The 16425-nt window shown below is 41.1% G+C and overlaps 1 protein-coding gene across 4 annotated transcripts in view; it reads right to left on the reverse strand.

Annotated features, from left to right (window-relative positions):
• The window catches only part of LOC131033740 (peptide deformylase 1B, chloroplastic/mitochondrial), a 228012-nt gene that overhangs the window by 66119 nt on the left and 145468 nt on the right, over positions 1-16425 (reverse strand). For all 4 annotated transcript variants that reach the window (XM_057965015.2, XM_057965016.2, XM_057965017.2 and 1 more), the window contains one exon: positions 2099-2209. In XM_057965015.2, coding sequence (XP_057820998.2) covers positions 2099-2209 — 111 coding nt within the window. The remainder of the gene's footprint in view (positions 1-2098; positions 2210-16425) is intronic.

Below are 16425 nucleotides of genomic sequence, written 5' to 3' on the forward strand. Positions count from 1 at the left end.
TTATTTTGATGATCAATGAATGAGCTTACAAGCTAGAGTTGTCAAAGAATACCAAGATTCACAATGTATTTCATGTTTCTTGCCTTAAGAAGGCACTTGGCCAATACATCACATCATCACCTAAGCTTCCACCCAATATTGGATGAGAAGGGTAGATTGGTTCTAATATCTAATGAGATTCTAAATGTCAGAGCAAGGAGATTGAGAAGCAAAGTAATCAAAGAGTATCTCATTAGATGGAGAGACTTGCCATTGAGGATGCCACTTGGGAAGGTGAACAAATTTTGCAGCATCCTAATCTGCAAATGCTTGAGGGGAAGCAATTTCAAGAAGGGAGGATTGTAATGTCTATTTCCAAGGAATAATCAAAAGTGACCACTTAACCTATTTAATTCCCATAGGCTAAAGTCAGGTCATAGGGGAATAAATTAGATTAATTATTTAATGTTATTCAATAAAGTACATTTTAAGGGCAACTTCATTAAAATTCATTTGATAAAGTGACATAAAGTGATTTAAGTGAAATATTAAAGTCACTTTATTAACTGCAGTTTAATGAATTATTTAAAGAAAGAATTTGAAAAGGTTTTCAAGAATGTTCTATGCATTTATATAAAAGGTGATTTTGAAGCTCATTTCTTCATGCTTGGATTATTTTTCTTCTAATTGAATTTGGAGAGCTTCTTGTGGAGAAAAAACCCTAGGACGAAAACCCTAAGGGGACTGGTTTTGGTAGTGAAACTATCTACCCTAGCTGGTACAGGCAGATTCATTCAGATTTTCAGTCAGATTACAAAGATGGAAATTTAGAAATTTATGAACTCTTATGCTAAGATAAATTTCTGGATTGAAGGGATGTTTGGAGATTGTGTTAGCATCAAAATAAATTATGGTGAACGATTTTTGATGCCATGATAGAGATTTGCAGTTGGGCACCTTTATTCCAACTATGGGCGATTTTGGTAAAGATTTCCATTTCTTGATAGGCATAATACCTCTCTACCAGGCGTGAAGAATATTCGATGCCATTTTGCTGAGCATGGAAGGATGATTGAGTGTGTTTATTTGGGTTGGCATGGATGTGAAGTTACCCTAAGTTGGCTGTGAGCATTTTACTGAGCTATGCGATTGGATTTTGGTTGATTGAGCAGATTCCCTGTTGGATGTGAGGCTGCAACACCTTTTTCAGGCACGTGGGCACTGCAGAGGCTGTAGTAACTATTCCTGGGCAGATGTGAGGAAGAAATATGGTGGTTCTAGGCGTGGACTGGTGAATTTAGCACTCCTGCTGCAATACCCAGATGGAGAGCACTTCCCGGTCAGAATTTGTATGTGAAATTGCAAGTAACCTGTCCCTCAATGTTCTCAATCAGTTAATACAAACCAGGCCTGCACGTATCTGACTTAAATCTATTTCAGTTCTGTAATCAGATTTAATTCTGCAATTTATTTCAGTTCATAGCAGTGAAAAATATGAAGTTGTTTATTGCCAATACCTGCAAATTATATATGTGTGAAAATGAGTTCAAATGCAAATATAATGTGATGCAAATTCCATTACAAACTCAGAAAACGATATCTCAGAATCTGCCAATCAGAAGTTAGACAGAGCAGTGAATGTCCATCATTTAGTAACATATTGTTATTCCATACAGTTTGAAAGGGTGAAGAATTTAGGAAAAATTGGTCAGGGATTTTACAAAAGACAAACAATTTTATCTGTTGATGTCTGAAATATCGTGTTGCATTCTTAGAACACTAACAAAATTGTTAGAAAACATCATCCATTAAAGGATGATTTTAATAACAAAATAATAGATTAAGTCCATGTAATAAATGAAACAACACATTTTCCATTGAACTGAAAGCTGTTCAACAATGCTTAAGAAATACATCTTCCATAATGAAACTTTAATTGCTATTATTTGACTAGAGCAGCATTATTAATTACAGGTCAGTGTTCCCCATCAAATTCAGAAGCAAAATGTAAATAGATAATTTCAAACATGTGAATAAGAACTAAGACAATTTAGATATCAAATGCCAATCCAAACAGAAAACGAATTGTAAATCTAGGAATCAATGCAGTCCTACAAACCTGAAGATGATCATATTCATGCTGGAAAATTCGTGCATGGAACTCTTTCAGTTTCAAAGTGAATTTCTTCCCTGTTAATTTCTGAGCTTCAATCTTTACAGACAAGGGTCTCTGCAAATGGATTGCAAGATAAGAAATAGATTAACATATACAATTACGGTAATTTTGAAAAGGCTAAATCTAGAACTTTTATTCTAAGCATTGCTTATAGAGAGGCGAAAATGTGAGCATACAAAATTAATGTACCATGGTACACAATAATGTACAAATTAGAGAATACAGCAATCAAGCAAAGCTAAACAATACTCTACAAGAAAAGATGACACTAGAAACAAACCACAAACCTACAAGCTACCATTCACATTACATTAAAAAATATTGAACTTTTGTTTACATCAAAACAGCCAAAGTTGCTGGAATATTTGCTAAAGGAAAAAAAAACAAAAAAACTCACAAAATGCATCTTTATTTGCAGAATTTTTTAATCAAGATAGTCATATATTTTAATTTTGAAAATAGTGAAAAAAATATATATATTATTATATTTACCTTTGGCTTTGATTATAATTTTTTTTTAGTAATATAAACCTGGTTTAGGTCTAGGAACCATAAAAAAGAAGCAGAAAAATTCTGCCAAAACAAGAGTACACTAGTATGCAAGCAAAGCAAAGACATCAAAAGCCCAAGGCATAGGCACCGTTGCAGGCAAAGAAACTAGATGGCCTGATCACCCTAGACATGAAGAGAACAAAGCAGAGGTGGCCAAAATGCGCACAAACAGAGCAACTAGAGACAAAGCCTGATCAGACAAAACATACCAGACCTCAGTCTGATCGCATCATGGGGAAGTCTCTCCACCATAATTTGTCTGGAACACCATTAATATTCTTCAAAGTGACACCAACATTTGTGGCCCAATCTACTACCTGATTCCCAACTCTTTTAATGTGAGAAAGCTTAACTTCCTCGAACTCCTTGACCATCCATTTAATCCGATTGATAATAGCTTCCAATATCTAGTTCTGCACTTCTCTTCCCTTCAAGGTTTCAAAAATCAGACTGGAGTCACCCTCAATTTATAATTTCTTCCACCCTTTTTGCCTAGCAATCTTCAAGCCCCACAACAAACCTCGAGCCTCAAACATACCAACAAGCTAACCATGGTTGTCTCTCAAAACTCCCCCACCACCAACCTTTCCAGGGTTGCTCTTAGTTGCACCATCGAAGTTGAATTTAATCTAGCCAGCATCCGGGGGAAGCCACAACACACAACTTGAGCAAAGAGGACCAGGAGCAAGGGAGGGATCCAGCCAACAAAAGCGAGGCCAAGCATCCCCCCAAACTCGTTCATGAGCTCTGTTTGACCAGTCTTTGTCCTTTTGAATATCCCCAATCTTGTCAATTGAGCTTTCAACTAAGTTACAAACTCTATCTATTGATTTCTTGGAATCTTGGAACACTTTGATTCCTTTCTAACGAAAGGTTCCAAACAATAATTGTTGGAGCCGCTCTCCAATCTAACATCAGGCCAGGGCTGCAGACCTTGAAATCCCAACTCTCCAAAAGCCTGGGTAAGTTTTTTGGTGAGGCCCAAGAGAGCCCCCACCTAGCAAGGAAACTAGTCCAAAGGTGCCAATGTAATGTCCCCTTCTCCATGATATGTTAGAAATAGCAGGGGATTAGCCTATCATTGATCCTCGTAGGCTAATGTGGTGTTTTGCGGGTCCAGTTTGAGCATTCATGAGCTCTTCAAGTGGCAGGTGGCAGTTGGCGGTGTTCTTCTTCTCCAGACCCTTGGGTTCTTTTTATTAGAATATTTAATTATATTTTACTTAGTTATATTTATTCTTTTATTAATGGTCATTTAGCTTTTTAGCTTTTTTAGTTTATTAAGTGAAACTATTGCTTCTTTATTAAAGACGCATAGTTAGCTTTTTATTATTTAGCATTTTAAGCTTTTTAGCTTTTTAGTTTTCACTTAAACGACTGTTTTTTAATTTAGAACGTCGTGTTGTAAACTCTATATATACGTGTGTATATCGTTCAAAAAATTATCCAATTAATTTTCATGGTATCAAAGCATGAAAATTAAAAAAAAATCTCTTTTCTAGGCGAAGTTTTTCAGAAGACTAGGGATTGTTTGCATTGGATATTACGGCAGCATTGTTCATGAGTGATTTATGTTTGCAGGGTTTGCATTTTTGCAGGTCAGAAAAAAAAAAACACAGCCGCGTTGCGTTTAGGGCATCGCGGGTTTCTTTTGGCCTGCAAGTTTTGGGCTCCACCCGCGTTTTTCGGTGCGATTCTAAACTGCGACCTCTGCAAATATTTTTGGTCGCATTTTTTTTGGGTGACGATTTTTTAACACCCACATTTTTCGCGATCTAGTATTTTTCCGGCGACAACAAGACTTGCTCGCGATTTCTGCAATTTCCACGACGGTTTTTTGCGATTTCTGACAATTTTTTGCAAAGTTTTTGCGTTTTTTTCCTGAACTTGAGATTTTCATTTCACGAATTTTGGGGGTTTCCATACCCGCGGTTTTGGGTCTACGGATTTCTCTGTCTTCAACATTTTATGCGATTTTTCTGGGTCTTCTTCAGCACATTGCCTAGGGTTTCACATCCGCGTTTTTCTACAGCTAGGGTTTTGCCCTATGAATTTATTTTTACGTTTTAAAAAAATAAAAAAAAACTGTCTTTTTTTGGTTTTTTTTACAAAAAATAAAATCTGAGGTATTTATTTTCTGCAAATTATTATTTTTTTCTAATTATTTTCAGGAAAAATTTTAGGTTTAAATTTGCAGAAAATTTTAATTTATGGGTTTCTCCCAAACCTCAAAATTTGTGCATTGGGATGTGTGCCTCGAATTCCACTCTAGGTTTTCAGATTAATTTTTGCAGCTGCTATTGGGATGCGTGCCTCGAATTCCACTCTAGGTTTTCAGATTAATTTATGGGTTTCTCCCAAACCTCAAAATTTGTGCATTGGGATGCGTGCCTCGAATTCCACTCTAGGTTTTCGTGATGGCATCTTTGACCAACATCATGTTGGAACACAATCAGAAGTTCACCGGCCACAGCTACAACACCTGGAAACATCGCATATTGACCAATTTTTAGTATCATTGCCTTGATCAAATTGTTTTGGGCAAGAAATCTCATGTATTCAAGTGTTTCTAGCTTCGTTTGAGGGTACTTACTATTTATAGTAAGTCATGGGGTTGATAGAGGCCAACCTTACTATTTTTAGTAAGGCATCCAGTTATGCAGAGTACACAATGGACTTCTCAATGGTGTTCACAGAATTGAAAAATAATGATTAAATTGGGAGTTATGATATTATAATTATTATTAAAGTTATACTTTAATAATAATTAATTATAAGTGAATATTAATGATTAATATTTTTAACTTTATATTTTAAGGGACATTTAATGAAATAAAGTCAAATATTAATATATAGCGTTGGGCGTCCACTTTATATTTATTTAAATGGCCTAAGTGAAGCATTTAATAAATTAAATGAAACGTTAAATGCTTTTTGGGAAATCGAGCCATATTGGAGAAGATATAAAAGGGCATTAATGAATCATTTTTAACCATTTTACACTTTGGCATTTGGAGAAAATTGTCTAAGAAGAGAGAAACCAAGGGTTTCAGTCTTTGATTTCTTTGGAGAGTGTAGCTGCTTCAAAGTTGTGCATTCTGAGGTTGTGAGATACCAGCTGAGAATTGCCATTGATCGATTGGTTCCATTCAAGGATCAACAGTGTGCATATTGGAGAAGAATTTCCAAGGTTTTCAGATATGTTTGTCCAATCTATCCAGAGTAAGGGGGAATATTGATCACTTCTGCCAGAGATCATTCTTGGAGGGGCAGCAGCTATCATAGAAGCCATACCATGTCTCCTTAGCCAGGCCGTACAGCATTGGAGAGGCTGTGATTTTATTCTTGGAGGAATTCGCCCAGCTTTTGGCATTATTTCTCCCTCATTTAGGGCAGCTAGGATTGAAGAGTCATCAGCAAAATTTATTGAATTTATTGGCAGCAAATTGCCGCCTTCCAGGCAATTCACAGAGTTGATGTATGCTGCTTTTTGATAAGACAAACCCCAGTTGCAACAATAAAATCATTTGCGCATTCCAGGTATGCTGGATGTACTCATCCTTCATCGATAATTCAGTATTGTGAGTTTAGATTATTATTTCTTGCATTCTATGGTTGGTGTTGTGTTTACTATTATTTTCCAGTCTTACATCCATATTCAGAAAATTCCAAGAAAAAACTAGACAATTCAAAATCCTTCAAACAAAATACAACAAGCAGTCTCGGTTAGTAAATATTCTACCAAGGGGTGGAATATTTCAGCCAAGCAAAACTACAATGAAGGAACAAATGATCATTGTCTTCCTCCTTGATCTCACACAATACACATCTCGAGGGCCCAAATCTGCTAAAAACTCTCAACCTATTCCAAATAAGAGCCCTTCTCTTTCAAACGATACATAAGATTTTAGGGACACCACATTTGAACCACATTGTACTATATACCTGGCCAGCAATATCAATGCTACAATAGTATTTATAGAAAGCCTCCCTAACCATAACTTGACCAGTGCTATTGTCACCCCAAACTAATCTATCCTCCTCTTCAGGGCCACAAATAGGCCACTTAGCCACCTCAACCTAGATATCATCACAAGCACTCTTTAGCTCAACCATAGGGGCAGTAAGAGCCTTCCAACACCTATTGGGACAAGAGCCCTCCTAGTAATCACCCACAATGTCCTCAAAGTGAGAAGCTAAGGGCCAAAAACGGGGAATGTCCTTGAGAGGCCCGCAATCAAGCCACATATTCTACCAAAAATTTATTTTCCTACCATCACCTAGGCACCATCTCAAATCAAGCATAATGATACTTCTATAGTGACTAAGGAATTTCCAAATACTGGACCCCTAAGGAAGAAGGATATTCTTCTCAAATAGAAATTCAATGTTAGTCTGAAGATATTTGGCTTGTAAGATTTTGCTCCACAATTTATTCTTCTCTTCATAAACTCTCCAAATCAACTTGGCACCAAGGGCAATATTCATTCTTGCATTTACGAATCCCAGCCCCCTAGCCACCCTACTTTGACAAGCTTGCATATCACATCCCATTTCACCAAATTTTAAATTATCTTCACACCTCACCATAAAAAGCTTCTCTTCACATCTTCTACAACCCTTGCCACCTTGCTAGATTTGAAAAACTAACATTGTGTAGTTTGGGATAGTGGATATAGAAGCTTTATTGAGCATAATTTTACCTACCAAGGAGAGCCGGTGACCCTTCCAAGAGTCAACCATACTATGTATTCTATTTCAAACATTACTCCACTCACCAACCGAAAGCTTCCTAAAAACAAGAGGCATGCCTTTCCCTAGGCATTTACTAGGCAGATGATCAATATCAAACCCTAGTATCCTCTTAATCTACAAACTTGCAGGACACAAATCATGGAAGAGGAAGATATGCGATTTAGCCTCATTGACCTTTGCCCAACTGCTTTTTCATACTTGACCAGCACTTTCTTGAAAACCCAGACCTACATGACTATACCCTCAAAACATACTATCATCAACAAACTAAACATGAGTGATGTTGTTAGTGCCTTGAGAAACTTGCAGCCCTCTAAGATTACCATCTTTGACCTCCTTTTGCATACTCCTACTCAAGGCCTTAGCAAGAATGAGAAATAGGAATGATGACGAACAATCACCCTAATAGAGACCACGTTTGGCATTGAAAAAATCAGAGGGAACACTGTTAATGAGAACTGTTGTCATTTTATGACACCCTTGGTCCATCAGTGAGAACCGATCAGAGATATGTTCCATGGACCAACGCTGCCCCAGTTGATCAAGGAGAAAAGCAATGGAATTATGAAGTGTGAAGTGTTGTTTTGTCAGAAGGAAGTTCCTAAGTCTTCAACCCTGGAACTCCAAACCCCCAAGTTCCCAAGTTCCTAGTCCTTCTACCCCAGAACTCTGGAACCCCCAAGTTCCCAAGTTTCTAAGTCTTCAATCCTGGAACTTCGGAACCCCCAGGTTCCCAAGTTCCTAGTTCTTCTACCCCGGAACTCCAGAACCCCCAGGTTCCCAAGTTCCTAGTTCTTCTACCTCAGAACTCCGGAACCCCCAGGTTCCCAAGTTCCTAAGTCTTCAACTCCGAAACCCCCAGGTTCCCAAGTTCCTAGTTCTTCTACCCCGGAACTCCGAAATCCCCAAGTTCCTAAGTCTTCAACCCCAGAACTCCAAAACCCCCAGGTTCCCAAGTTCCTAGTTCTTCTACCCCGGAACTCCGAAACCCCGAAGTTCCCAAGTTGCTAAGTCTCCCCAACTTCGGTGACCTAGGTCTCTGAAGTTTCCCCAACTTCGGTGACCTAGGTCTCTGAAGTTCCCCCAACTTTGGCGACCCAAGTCTCCGAAGTCTTCCAAACTACTTCTGGCTTGCAACACTTCCCGATGGCGTGATCAACACTCAAAGCTTTAAATGCTCTGACAACTTTGGTGACTTATGCACCTTCTTTCGTGGAGCCACAGGGGTGCATTTAATGTTTTTGGCAGGATTTCCATCAAGGGAGGTGTGAGAACATGCTTGTTGTGGTGACTTATGTCATGCCTACATACTCTAACTTTGGAAGTTCAGTTAATCCACCCTTCTTAAAATTGCCTTTTGTGGGTATGGCTAGGTTGCTTGCATGTACAAGTCAAGTACATGATCACTCTTGTAACCATTTTTCTATATAAAGGTTGTTAAGCCTCATTTTAAAGGGTTCTCTCCCTGCTGGCTTGAGCTATTCCATGCTCTCCCACTTCTCTTGTATTTATCTTGCATTTGTGCAAATGTAAGTTTGGCCATTGGCCTTATAATTAATTGAAACCACCATCCCTGCCTACTTTCAACTTATGTATGTTGTGTATGTTTCCTTACCTTCATCATAGGTGTATGTTTTGTGGTTCTTCTCTCATATATGCTGTGTTAAATTTATTTCTGAGTGTGACTTTTGGGAAACCTTCTCCCTTGTTGGCATTCAGTGAATTCTAACCTTCATACATGCATTGGGGTCACTCATACAACTAAAGTTTGTGCATCTCCTGGGTGTTTCAGTTGATTTTTTGTGTCATTTCAGGTAGGGAGAGGAATAATCTCTTCTTAGTGCATCACCTCCTTTTATTTCAAGCATTGCTCTCCCCTTTACCTCTCTAATTTGTTAGGATAGGCCTAGGAGTTAGTTTTGAAGTGTTGAGTTGGTTCAACACCTGCACCTGGATTGAGAAGGAAGTCGGCCTTCTTCGGAGATTCAACCCCCTTGCGCAAGGTTCCACACTTCGGGGTTGTTTCCATGTTTCACAAGGTTGTTGAGTTGATAGCTCATGAAGGGTGCAAGCTTTTGTGATAACAGTTTTTGGCACGCCCGGTGGGACTTCATTCGATTTACATGCTAAGGATTCAGTGTTGTTCTTGGCATGTCAGCTTTTAGAGGCAGTCATCTTCAAGCACTTGGCGACTTTGCTCACAAGACCAGTCTCTTGTAAATGACTTGTTGCTAACTTCGGAACCCTGAGGTCTCCAGGTTCTGAACTCACTAAGCCATCTCAACCCCGGAACCCCCGGGTTCCGAAGTTCCTAGGTCCACTACTTCAGAAACCCCAGGTTCCGAAGTTCTGAAGTGCTCAACTCCGGAACCCCCAGGTTCCGAAGTCTTTGCTCACCAGTTCAGTCTGCTTGCTCATGACTTGTTGCAGCTCCAGATTTCATGCCCAGAATTCATACAAGGGCATCTTCTAGAGGTAGTTTCCAATTTGAAGAACTCTCATCTTCAGGCTCTAGAAAGAGGTAGACCTTCATTATCACCAATTAGGGAGGTCAGGGTTGTAAACACTCCATCTCCAAGGTCTCATTCTACCCCTCCATTTACAAGACCATTACTATCAAGAGCTCCCACCACTCATATCAATAGACCATTGTTTCACATGGCAAGAAATCAAGTTTTTGTTACCTTCAATGGGGGGAGTCCCCTTATTTTGACTCAATGGAATGACATACCAGTGGTTGCGTTGAAGAGTATACCATACTTCTCTGGTGAAACAGCTACTATGCCCATTGAGCACATTCAAGACATTGCAAACATTTGCTCCGTCCATAATATCACTTAGGATGATGTTGTTGTCAGACTCTTAGCCACATCTTTGAAAGGCAAAGCTTTGCAGTGGTATAGAGGGCTACCGTCTAGCTCCATTCACAATTGGGATGAATTGGGGGAGAGGTTGTGCAACCATTTCAAAGACAAAAGTGACCACCTATCACTTGTGGAGCAGTTGACTAGGATCAAGAGGGCACCCCATGAGTTCATGGCAGATTTCAATTTCAGATTCCATAGGACATGGAATAGAATTCCTGCTCTAGTGAAGCCATCTCCAAATCATGCCTTCTTGTATTATCTTAGAGCTCTCAACAGCGATATAGCTGTCATGGTACAATCAATGGGTGAAGCCTCTCTACCGGGTACATATGACATAGCCATAAGAGCAGAAAATTGTTTGATTCAGGCTAGGAAGATAGCTCCAATGCCTCTCTTCCCAAAAGCTCCTACTCAACAACCCACCTTGGCTCCTATCCCCATGGCACCTGCAGGTCAACCATCCACACCCTCCACGTCCTCCAATGAGCTCCATGAGGTCAAGGCTCTATTGCAAAACTTTAGCAATGAGTTGGTGACACTAAAGAGGCAGCAAGCCCAGCATAGCAGACCTTATCAGGCACAAAATCAAAACTATCAGCAGAATAGGCCACCCTTTCAAGGGCAAAACCAATGGAGCAACGCCAGGCCTTTGAATAGTGTGAACCCCACAACTGCAAGCAACTCAAAGGTGATAGTTCCAATGCAAAATAACCTTGCCCAAGAGCAAGATTGGTGTCAACCATGCAATCAGCCACACAACCAAGGTGCATGCCAAAATGGAGGGTTTGTCCAAACCTTAGTGGTGCAGGATGAGCCGACAACTTCTGGCCAGCAATATGACCCAAATCAGCCTAGTGTTGGCACTCAAGCTTACTTACAAGGGGATTCTGCCTTTGTCAATTGGCAGGAGGCAAGATTCTGTGGTTTGAACCAAACAAATGGTGAGTCTATGCTGCAGTATACAAGGTCAAAGAAGAGAGCCATGGAGGCTGCCTCACCTTTAACATCAGCCCAAGCTCCAACACCCAATGTAGCCGCCCATGATACAAGCCATAGTACCATGCAAGGGAGCAAGAGGTAGGAAGAGGCACAAGTCGTCCAAGGAGGAAAAGTAGACCTTGTAGCCTCAAAGGGTCCTCTAAAATCAGTTGATGTCCCTTTCAACATAGTTGATCAGATGAAGAAGGCCAACCTCAACGTCACTATGTGGGAGGCCCTTTCAATCCCATTTCAAAGGGATTTGCTTAAGGAGGCACTCAAGGACGTCGATCAGTCAGGTAATGAGGCAGCAGTCAATGGAAAGGCAGTCTCCACCAATTTGGTGCAACCCAAGGAGGAGGAAGATTCAAGCAAGATCAGCAAGCCTCCCCCTTTCTATCTCTCCTTAATCATAGGAGATAATTTGGTTCACAACTGCATGATAGATTCAGGAGCTAGTAGCTCAGTCATGCCTAAGAAGGTAGCTGATCTTCTTGGCATAGAATACGAACCTATGACCAAAGGGGTGGTCCAATTAGATGGCACATCTATTAAGACAGTAGGGGTGGTAAAAAATTTGAAGTTAATCTTGCATGCATGCCCTAGTTGCACTGTCTTGCAAGACGTATCAATTCTCGACCTCCCTGCCTTCTTTGCCATCTGCCTGTCTAGAGACTTCACCGCCAAGATAGGTGGGTACCTACCTTCTGATTGGTTCCACATGCTATTTCGAACAAGGTATGGTACCAAGGTCACTATAAGGGGAAAGCCCATTGCCCAAAACCACATTGAGCCCTACACCCCCAGCCCTATAAACATGAATTGCACTTTGCATGAAGAGGGGGAGGAGTGTACTGTCCGTGAGCCTGCCACTCTTTTGCAAGAGGTTCCTGATTGCTTGTTGGACGAATGGGCCAATGCTTTTCAGTTTGATCCATTAGTTGAGACTGAAGAGACTGGGTTTGGCACCTATTGTATCCATGAAGAGGATACTCCTATACCTAACCTCATCAAGACACAAGGAGACTCAGAGGGGTTATGGAACATGTTTTTTGATGGTTCAAGAAACAAGAATGGTGCAAGTGCCAGTGTGATGCTTGTTTCTCCTGAGCAGGAGAAATATTTCTTCTCTTTTAGGCTTCAATTTGGTTGCACCAACAATGTCGTTGAGTATGAATCCTTGATCCAAGGTCTCCAACTTGCACTAAGCAGAAAGATCAGATCTTTGCAAGTATTTGGAGATAGTGAGTTGGTTGTTAACCACATCCGAGCCCAAAGTGTAGCAAAAAACAACCTACTCAAATCATACAAACACAGGGTTTGGGATTTGATTGAAGGATTCGAGGCCTTCAATATCCAGAGCATTCCTAGAAGTCAGAACAAGCATGTTGATAGGCTTGCAGCGGTTGGTGCTCAATTCGACATACCAGCGCACGTTGCAAGTGAGAAGGAGCAACACATCAGGCTTGTTGTGAGGCCTGCTGTCCCAAACAATCAGGTAAATTGGCAAGTGTTCAAAAGCGATCAGCAAATCGTCAACTTCTTGCAAAATGAAGCAGAGTTTTCTGGTAAAAATCAGCCTAACTTGCAAGACCAGTATGGAGATCAAATCATGCAACTCAACTCCAACAAGTTGCCTAAAGGTCTAGTTACCTTAGAAGGCATTTTCAACTCGGATGATCAGTTGAAGAAGAAGATGAACTTGGCTGCAAAGAGGGGTGATTACAAGCCAGTTGTTGTCGCCGAAGGTAGGTCCTTAAACTTGGGCAAGGTGTGTTCCTCCACCGAGCAAGAGGCCTTTGTTGAGCTTTGCCAAAAATATGATGACATGGTTGCTTGGACCTATGAAGACTTGAAAGGTTTTGACCCTAGCTTAGCCCAACATACTGTAGAGCTAAACTTGGATGCAAAGCCAGTTAGACAAAAGCAAAGTCCAATAAACCCCAAGATTGAGCCACTAATGAGGAAGGAGTTGACCAAGCTGATAGAAGCCACTATCATCTTCCCTATCAAGCACTCCTCCTGGGTGGCCAACCTTGTCCCTGTAAGGAAGAAGAATGGGGAAATCAGGGTATGTGTAGACTTTAGTGATCTCAATAGAGCCTCCCTCAAGGATCACTATCCCCTTCCCTCTATGGAGCAGATTCTCCAAAAGGTCAGTGGCTCGAAAAGATTTTCATTCTTGGATGGGTATTCAGGCTACAATCAGATCTTGGTCCAAGAATCAGACCAATACAGGACTGCATTTACTACTAAGTGGGGTACCTATGCTTATTGTAAAATGCCCTTTGGGCTAAACAATGCAGGTACCACGTTCCAAAGAGCAATGGACATGGCTTTCAAGGGTGTATTAGCAAAATTTGTGTTTGTATACCTTGATGACATAACTGTTTATTCGAAGCATGCAGCTGACCATCTTGGTCATCTTGAGTAGGTTTTCATGAAATGCAGGGAGTATGGTCTATCCTTGAACCCTAGCAAGTGTGTATTTGCTACTGATCAAGGAAGATTGCTAGGACACATCATATCCAAGGAGGCTTTGACCATTGATCCAAAGCAAGTGGAGGCTATTCTTTCTCTTCCACTCCCCAGTCATAAGAAAGGATTGCAAAGTTTCCTTTGTAGGATCAACTTTGTGAGGAGGTTCATTCCCAACCTTGCCACCATGGTAAAACCCCTCACTTCAATGTTGAAGAAAAACTTGGCTTTCAGTTGGACCAAGGAGGGAAGGGTCGGTTTCGAAGAGATCAAGCAAGCAATTGCTCAGGCCCCTACCCTTGTCACTCCTAATTACGAAAGGGATTTTATCCTCTATACCTTCGGAGGAGAATCCAGCATCTCAGCTGTCCTAACACAGCTGAATGATGACAATTTGGAGCAACCTATTGCTTTCTTTAGTGAGGGGCTAAAGGACTATGAGCTTAAATATAGCTATGTAGAGAAGCAGGTCCTCACTGTTGTAAGGGCATTAAAAAAGTTCAGACACATGTTGTCCAACAACAGGATCCAGCTCTTAGTTCTGCATGCAAGTGTCAAAGATTTCCTTCTAAACAAGGATATCAGTGAGAAGAGGGCTGGGTGGATAACCAAGGTCATGGAGTACGACATCAACATCAAGATCGCCAAGCTTGTAAGAGACAGGTGCTTATGCGAACAGCTTGTCTCATCTTCTGAGACTACTTCAGAGGTCGCCCTTGTGTTACAAGAGGATCAACCAACTAGCAACAACACTCAATTCAGTTGGGTAGGTGGCATGACCACCTTCTTAATGGAAGGTAGATACCCCCAAGGTCTGGACAGGACCAAAAGAAGGCATTTCAGGTTGCAGTCCGTTCCCTATGTCTTAGTGAATGGCACTCTTTTCCGAAAAGACTTCGATGGAGTCTTACTAAGATGTATCGAGCAAAACCAAGTCAGCAGATTGTTAGAAGAATTCTGAATTTCATGATGGCTCTTCAGGGGGTCACTTCTTTGCAAGGACTATGGCTATCAAAATAATGAGGGTTGGTTATTACTGGCCATCCTTATTCAGTGACTCACATAGATGGGTGAAGAATTGCAAGAAATGTGCTCTCTTCTCTAGGAAACAAAGACTAGTTGCCCTACCTCTTCATCCCATCCAATTAGATCAATCGTTCGCCCAATGGGGTTTAGACTTCATTGGCATGATAAACCCACCTTCTAGTGCTGGCCATAAGTGGATCTTGGCCGCAATAGATTACTTCACTAGGTCGACAGAGGCAGTTGCATTGAGGGATGCCACTGAGGCCTCAGTGTTGGAATTCGTTGAGAGAATTGTGACAAGATTCGGTGTCCCCTCCACCATCATATCAGACAATGCGAGGGCATTTGTTGGAACCCAAATCAGTTCTTGGGTAGTTAAGCATGGTGTATACTTGAAGACATCATCCAACTATTACCCTCAGGGTAACAGCTTAGCTGAGCTTAGCTGAATCTTCCAACAAGAACCTCATCAGGATAATTAAAAGGACAATTGAAGACAATCAAAGGGCATGGCACACTAAGTTGAGGACAGCCTTATGGGCTGATAGGATCACACCCAAGAGGGAGATTGGTAACTCCCCTTTCATGCTAGTATATGCGAAGGAAGCAATATTCCCATCTTCTCTAGAGTTACCCTCTCTTGAACTCGCACATCAGTTGGAATTGATAGAGAATGATACCATGACAGTAAGACTAGCTGAGCTAATGGAGCTGGAGGAGGTTAGAAGTCAGGCTATGCATACACTTAAGACTCATCAAAAGCAGGTCAAGAAGGTTTTTGACAAAAGGGCTACTAATAGGGTCTTCAAAGAGGGAGATCTAGTTCTCAAGTAGGATGCAGACAAAGCCAAAGCTGGGCGACACTCCAAATTTGATGCTATCTAGAGTGGTCCATATGTCATCACTAGTTGCAAGGAGGCCAATGTATTTCATCTCTCCAAGCTTGATGGCAAAGTTCTTCCAATCCCAGTGAATGGGATTCATCTCAAGCCCTACTTCTAAAGAGGGTGTTGATGACTATGTAAATATTAGACTAGAGGTTCTTTTGCTTTCATAAGTGCTTATGCACATGCCGCATTCTCCTTAAGAGGGTGTGCGCTCTAGTTTTCAGTTTTCCTCCAAGTGATGACGCACACATGTTTTGGATCTTTTCAATGACTCAGTGCCCAATGGATGCTTAAGGCTTCTGGACTTCATGCTTAGCAAGCAAGCATCCCACAGAAATCGCCAGAAATGTTATTTTATGACACCCTTGGTCCATCAGTGAGAACCGATCAGAGATATGTTCCATGGACCAGCGCTGCCCCAATTGATCAAGGAGAAAAGCAATGGAATTATGAAGTGTGAAGTGTTGTCTTGTCAGAAGGAAGTTCCTAAGTCTTCAAGCCCGGAACTTGGGAACCCCCAGGTTCCCAAGTTCCTAGTTCTTCTACCCCGGAACCTGAAACCCCCAGGTTCCCAAGTTCCTAAGTCTTCAACCCCGGAACTTTGAAACTCCGAAACCCCCAAGTTCCCAAGTTCCTAGTTCTTCTACCCCGGAACTTTGGAACCCCCAGGTTCCCAAGTTCCTAGTTCTTCTACTTCGGAACTCCAGAACCCCCAAGTTCGCAAGTT

This window comes from Cryptomeria japonica, chromosome 4 (genome assembly GCF_030272615.1).
Source record: "Cryptomeria japonica chromosome 4, Sugi_1.0, whole genome shotgun sequence".
Lineage (NCBI taxonomy): Eukaryota > Viridiplantae > Streptophyta > Pinopsida > Cupressales > Cupressaceae > Cryptomeria > Cryptomeria japonica.